At 48.4% G+C, this 6,752-nt stretch overlaps 1 protein-coding gene across 1 annotated transcript; it reads right to left on the reverse strand.

Annotated features, from left to right (window-relative positions):
• Positions 1 to 1,358: 1,358 nt before the first annotated feature.
• On the reverse strand, positions 1,359 to 3,287 carry LOC123763334 (uncharacterized). Its single transcript, XM_045750487.2, has one exon. It carries the CDS (start codon positions 3,285 to 3,287, stop codon positions 1,359 to 1,361), a length of 1,929 nt encoding a protein of 642 aa, XP_045606443.2.
• Positions 3,288 to 6,752: the final 3,465 nt, after the last annotated feature.

Genomic DNA, 6,752 nt, shown 5'->3' on the forward strand with positions numbered 1-6,752 from the left:
TTAGCCTGGGTTCGTATCCTGGCCGGGGAGGATTAACTGGGTACCAATCCTTAACTATAGCCTTAGGCCTGTTCACCCAGCAGGGAATAGGTACCTGGATATTAAACGATTGGGCGGGTCGTAATCTAGGGAAAAATTACGATCAAGGACCTGGCCGAAACGCTATGCGTGCTAGTGACTTGACAAGAATGTAAGAGTGAGACGGTGAGGTCAAGGGTGCACGGTGTCCCGCTCATGAGTAACGGAGCTCTTGTGTGGCTCACCTCCCCTGCTGCGGCCCTGCGTGCTGTGACCCAGTGTGCTGCGGCCCTGCGTGCTGTGACCTAGTGTGCTGCGGCCCTGCGTGCTGTGACCTAGTGTGCTGCGTGCTGTGACCCAGTGTGCTGTGACCCTGCGTGCTGTGACCTAGTGCGCTACGGCCCTGAGTGCTGTGGCCCTGCGTGCTGTGACCCAGTGTACTGTGACCCTGCGTGCTGTGACCTAGTGTGCTGTGGCCCTGTGTGTTGTGACCTAGTGTGCTGCGACCCTGCGTGCTGTAGCCCAGTGTACTGTGACCCAGTGTACTGTGGCCCAGTGTACTGCGGCCCTGTGTGCTGTGACCCTGTGTACTGTGACCCAGTGTATTGTGACCAAGTGTACTGTGACCCAGTGTACTGTGACCCAGTGTACTGCGGCCCTGTGTACTGCGGCCCTGTGTACTGCGGCCCTGTGTACTGCGGCCCTGTGTACTGTGACCCAGTGTACTGTGACCCAGTGTACTGCGGCCCTGTGTACTGCGGCCCTGTGTACTGCGGCCCTGTGTACTGTGACCCAGTGTACTGCGGCCCTGTGTACTGTGACCCAGTGTACTGTGACCCAGTGTACTGCGGCCCTGTGTACTGTGACCCAGTGTACTGCGGCCCTGTGTACTGCGGCCCTGTGTACTGTGACCCAGTGTACTGTGACCCAGTGTACTGTGACCCAGTGTACTGTGACCCAGTGTACTGCGGCCCTGTGTACTGCGGCCCTGTGTACTGTGACCCAGTGTACTGTGACCCAGTGTACTGTGACCCAGTGTACTGTGACCCAGTGTACTGCGGCCCTGTGTACTGTGACCCAGTGTACTGCGGCCCTGTGTACTGCGGCCCTGTGTACTGCGGCCCTGTGTACTGTGACCCAGTGTACTGTGACCAAGTGTACTGTGACCCAGTGTACTGCGGCCCTGTGTACTGCGGCCCTGTGTACTGCGGCCCTGTGTACTGCGGCCCTGTGTACTGTGACCCAGTGTACTGCGGCCCTATGTACTACGGCCCTGTGTACTGCGGCCCTGTTTACTGTGACCCAGTGTACTGCGGCCCTGTGTACTGTGACCCAGTGTACTACGGCCCTGTGTACTGCGGCCCTGTGTACTGTGACCCAGTGTACTGCGGCCCTGTGTACTGCGGCCCTGTGTACTGTGACCCAGTGTACTGCGGCCCTGTGTACTGCGGCCCTGTGTACTGTGACCCAGTGTACTGCGGCCCTGTGTACTGCGGCCCTGTGTACTGTGACCCAGTGTACTGCGGCCCTGTGTACTGTGACCCAGTGTACTGTGACCCAGTGTACTGCGGCCCTGTGTACTGTGACCCAGTGTACTGTGACCCAGTGTACTGCGGCCCTGTGTACTGCGGCCCTGTGTACTGTGACCCAGTGTACTGCGGCCCTGTGTACTGCGGTCCTGTGTACTGCGGCCCTGTGTACTGTGACCCAGTGTACTGTGACCAAGTGTACTGTGACCCAGTGTACTGCGGCCCTGTGTACTGTGACCTAGTGTACTGTGACCCAGTGTACTGTGACCCAGTGTACTGCGGCCCTGTGTACTGCGGCCCTGTGTACTGTGACCCAGTGTGCTGCGGCCCTGTGTACTGCGGCCCTGTGTACTGCGGCCCTGTGTACTGCGGCCCTGTGTACTGCGGCCCTGTGTACTGTGACCCAGTGTACTGCGGCCCTGTGTACTGCGGCCCTGTGTACTGTGACCCAGTGTACTGCGGCCCTGTGTACTGCGGCCCTGTGTGCTGCGGCCCTTTGTACTGTGACCCAGTGTACTGCGGCCCTGTGTGCTGCGGCCCTGTGTACTGCGGCCCTGTGTGCTGCGGCCCTGTGTGCTGCGGCCCTGTGTGCTGCGGCCCTGTGTGCTGCGGCCCTGTGTGCTGCGGCCCTGTGTACTGCGGCCCTGTGTGCTGCGGCTCTGTGTGCTGCGGCCCTGTGTACTGTGACCCAGTGTACTGCGGCCCTGTGTGCTGCGGCCCTGTGTGCTGCGGCCCTGTGTGCTGCGGCCCTGTGTGCTGCGGCCCTGTGTACTGCGGCCCTGTGTACTGTGACCCAGTGTACTGCGGCCCTGTGTGCTGCGGCCCTGTGTACTGTGACCCAGTGTACTGCGGCCCTGTGTGCTGCGGCCCTGTGTGCTGCGGCCCTGTGTGCTGCGGCCCTGTGTGCTGCGGCCCTGTGTACTGCGGCCCTGTGTACTGCGGCCCTGTGTACTGCGGCCCTGTGTGCTGCGGCCCTGTGTACTGCGGCCCTGTGTGCTGCGGCCCTGTGTGCTGCGGCCCTGTGTACTGCGGCCCTGTGTACTGCGGCCCTGTGTACTGCGGCCCTGTGTGCTGCGGCCCTGTGTGCTGCGGCCCTGTGTGCTGCGGCCCTGTGTGCTGCGGCCCTGTGTACTGCGGCCCTGTGTGCTGCGGCCCTGTGTACTGCGGCCCTGTGTACTGCGGCCCTGTGTGCTGCGGCCCTGTGTGCTGCGGCCCTGTGTACTGCGGCCCTGTGTACTGCGGCCCTGTGTGCTGCGGCCCTGTGTGCTGCGGCCCTGTGTACTGCGGCCCTGTGTACTGCGGCCCTGTGTGCTGCGGCCCTGTGTGCTGCGGCCCTGTGTACTGCGGCCCTGTGTACTGCGGCCCTGTGTACTGCGGCCCTGTGTATTGTGACCCAGTCTGCTGCGGCCCTGTGTACTGCGGCCCTGTGTGCTGCGGCCCTGTGTGCTGCGGCCCTGTGTGCTGCGGCCCTGTGTACTGCGGCCCTGTGTGCTGCGGCCCTGTGTGCTGCGGCCCTGTGTACTGTGACCCAGTGTACTGCGGCCCTGTGTGCTGCGGCCCTGTGTGCTGCGGCCCTGTGTGCTGCGGCCCTGTGTACTGCGGCCCTGTGTACTGCGGCCCTGTGTACTGCGGCCCTGTGTACTGCGGCCCTGTGTACTGCGGCCCTGTGTACTGCGGCCCTGTGTACTGCGGCCCTGTGTATTGTGACCCAGTGTACTGTCCCGTCCGTCCTCTCAACATTCCCAACGTCTCTAAACTAATGTACTATTTTTTTAGATTTAGATTTAGATTTTTTAGATTTTTATTCAGGTAAAGGTACATACATTGAGTTACATACATGTTGGATATAAATATAGAGGTAGTACATACAATACCTAAAGCTACCAGTACACACAACGTTTCGGGCAAGGTGAGGTGGGGAAAAAACACTTAGACTAAAACTTAATAGTAATTGAGCTTAAAGTATAAATTGTGTTGAAAAAAATACAAAATAAAAAAAGGGGGAACAAGGCAGAGATTAGCAATTATACAAGTTGGTCAACAAACAGCATTGATTACAATAATATGACATGGGGTTGACATTTAGGGGTAAGATAGGTTACATGGAGTTTATTAGGTACTTTTTAGTTTTCATCTTAACACTGGTTGAGAGAGTTACAGTCTTTGACATAATTGGGAAGGTCATTCCACATTATGGGTCCTTTGATTTGTAGAGCATTTCTAGTTTGATTAAGTCGTACTCTTGGGATATCAAATAGGTACTGTATTTGTTTCTGGTGTGGTGCCCATGGGTTCTGTTACAACCTTCAATGAAGCTTTTAAGGTCAGGATTGACATTACAGTTCACCGTTTTATATATATATATATATATATATATATATATATATATATATATATATATATATATATATATATATATATATATATATATATATATATATATATATATATATATATATATATATAATACACATGAGAGGATGTGCAGTGACTTAATATCTAACATATTCAAAGAATTGAGTAGGGGTACCGAGTGCTGGAGTAATAGAGAGTCACCAGGGCAGGGCGAGGTACATAATATCTGATCTTAGAAAGAATGCCAACAGTTTTAGAAACTTTTGTTTGCTATATTTAGAATGTGTCCCTGGAAATTCAGCTTGTTATCGATGAGGACACCAAGGAATTTACCATCAACTTTCTTAGAAATTTGGATATTGTTTATTCTTAGAATAATTTCATTTGAGGATTTATTACCAAACAAAATATAGAAAGTTTTGTCAATGTTAAGGGTGAGTTTGTTAGCAGTTAGCCAAAGATGGACTTTATTTAGCTCAGTATTTACTGTGACATTTAGAGCAAGGGGGTCAGGACTGGAGTAAATGAAGGTTGTGTCGTCAGCAAATAGGATTGGTTTGAGGTGTTGGGAGGCATTTAGAAGGTCATTAATGTAGATGAGAAAGAGGAGAGGGCCAAGTATGCAGCCCTGAGGAACACCAATATTGATGGGTAGGGTGGGAGAAATTGAATTATTCACAGAAACATACTGGAGCCTGTCAGTAAGATAAGACTGAAGGTACTGCAGGGAGTGACCTCTGACTCCATAATGTTGTAATTTAAGAAGGTTTTGGTGGTTGACAGTGTCAAAAGCCTTTCATAGGTCAACAAATATCACAACAGGGAACTCATTTTTATCAAGAGCTATTTGTATCAAGTTAATCATACTAATAAAAGCATCGTCAGTGCTATTATTGGGTCTGAAGTCATATTGGCAAGAGCTAAGTATATTGTGCTTGGCTAGATAAGAGTAAAGTTGCTAGTATATTAGCTTTTCAAGTATTTTTTACAAGGTTGGCAGAATTTATATAGGTCTGTAATTGTTGACATCAGTGAGATCACGACATTTATGGACTGGGGTTATTCCCGCTTTTTTTTTAGAATATCTGGAAAGGTTTGGAGTTCAAGTAATTTGTTGAAGAGCAATGCAATGGCAGGACCTAGAAATCTAGAGACTTTTTTGTAAATTAATGATGGTATCTCATCAAGGGCACTTGACTTAGTTTTACCGACCATCGGCTTACAACCTCTGATACTGCTATTGAGTACAATAGGTTCTTCTCTTCCATTGGGTCATCCCTTGCAAATGATATTCCATCTTCCAGTACTGATGTTCAGGACTATCTTACAGGTAACTATCCGCAGTCTCTGTACCTAACGCCTGCAAATTCCACTGATGTTAATGAGATAATCCTTTCCCTTAGAACCAAGTCTAGTGCCCTTGAGGAGATACCAACTTTATTTTACAAAAAAGCCTCCAGATCTTTTGCTCCTGCTATTGCATTGCTCTTCAACAAGTCACTTGAACTCCAAACCTTTCCAGATATTCTAAAAAAAGCGAGAGTAACGCCTGTCCACAAATGTGGTGATCTCACAGATGTTAACAACTACAGACCTATATCAATCCTGCCAAACTTGTCAAAAATATTTGAAAAACTAATCTACAAGCAGCTTTACTCTTATATAGCCAAACACAATATACTTAGCTCTTGTCAAAATAGCTTCAGACCCCATAAAAGCACTAACGATGCACTTATTAGTATGATTAACTTGATACATGCAGCTCTTGATAAAAATGAGTTCCCTGTTGGGTTATTTGTGGACCTGCGTAAGGCTTTTGACACTGTCAACCACCAAAACCTTCTTCTTAAATTACATCATTATGGAGTTAGAGGACACTCCCTGCAATACCTCAAATCTTATCTTACTGACAGGCTCCAGTATGTTTCTGCGAATAATTCAATTTCTCCCACCCTACCCATCAACATTGGTGTTTCCCAGGGCAGCATACTTGGCCCTCACCTCTTTCTCATCTACATTAATGACCTTCCAAATGCCTCCCAACACCTCAAACCAATTCTATTTGCTGACGACACAACCTTCATTTACTCTAGTCCTGACCCCCTTGCTCTAAATGTCACAGTGAATACTGAGCTAAATAAAGTCCATCTTTGGCTAACTGCCAACAAACTCACCCTTAACATTGGCAAAACTTTCAATATTTTGTTTGGTAATAAATCCTCAAATCAAATAAATCTCAGGATTAAAAATACCCAAATTTGTAACAAAGTAGATGGCAAATTCCATGGAGTTCTCATTGCTCGCAAGCTGAATTTCCAGGGACACATTCTAAATATATCTAAAAAAGTTTCAAAAACTGTTGGCATTCTTTCTAAGATCAGATATTATGTACCCCGCCCTGCCCTGGTGACACTCTATTACTCTCTCATCTATCCTTATCTTAACTATGGTATTTGTGCTTGGGGTTCTACTACCCAAAATCATTTACGTCCTCTAATTACTCAACATAAAGCTGCTATTAGGACAATTTCCAACTCTAGCCCCAGACAGCACTCTCTGAATATGTTAGATATTAGGTCCCTGCACATACTCTCATGTGTAATATATATATATATATATATATATATATATATATATATATATATATATACATATATATGTATATATATATATATATATATATATATATATATATATATATATATATATATATATATATATAAATATGTTGTACCTAGTAGCCAGAACGTCGTACTCGGCCTACTATGCAAGGCCCGATTTGCCTAATAAGCCAAGTTTTCCTGAATTAATATATTTTCTCTAATTTTTTCTTATGAAATGATAAAGCTA

Source organism: Procambarus clarkii, chromosome 49, assembly GCF_040958095.1.
Source record: "Procambarus clarkii isolate CNS0578487 chromosome 49, FALCON_Pclarkii_2.0, whole genome shotgun sequence".
Taxonomy (NCBI): Eukaryota; Metazoa; Arthropoda; class Malacostraca; order Decapoda; family Cambaridae; genus Procambarus; species Procambarus clarkii.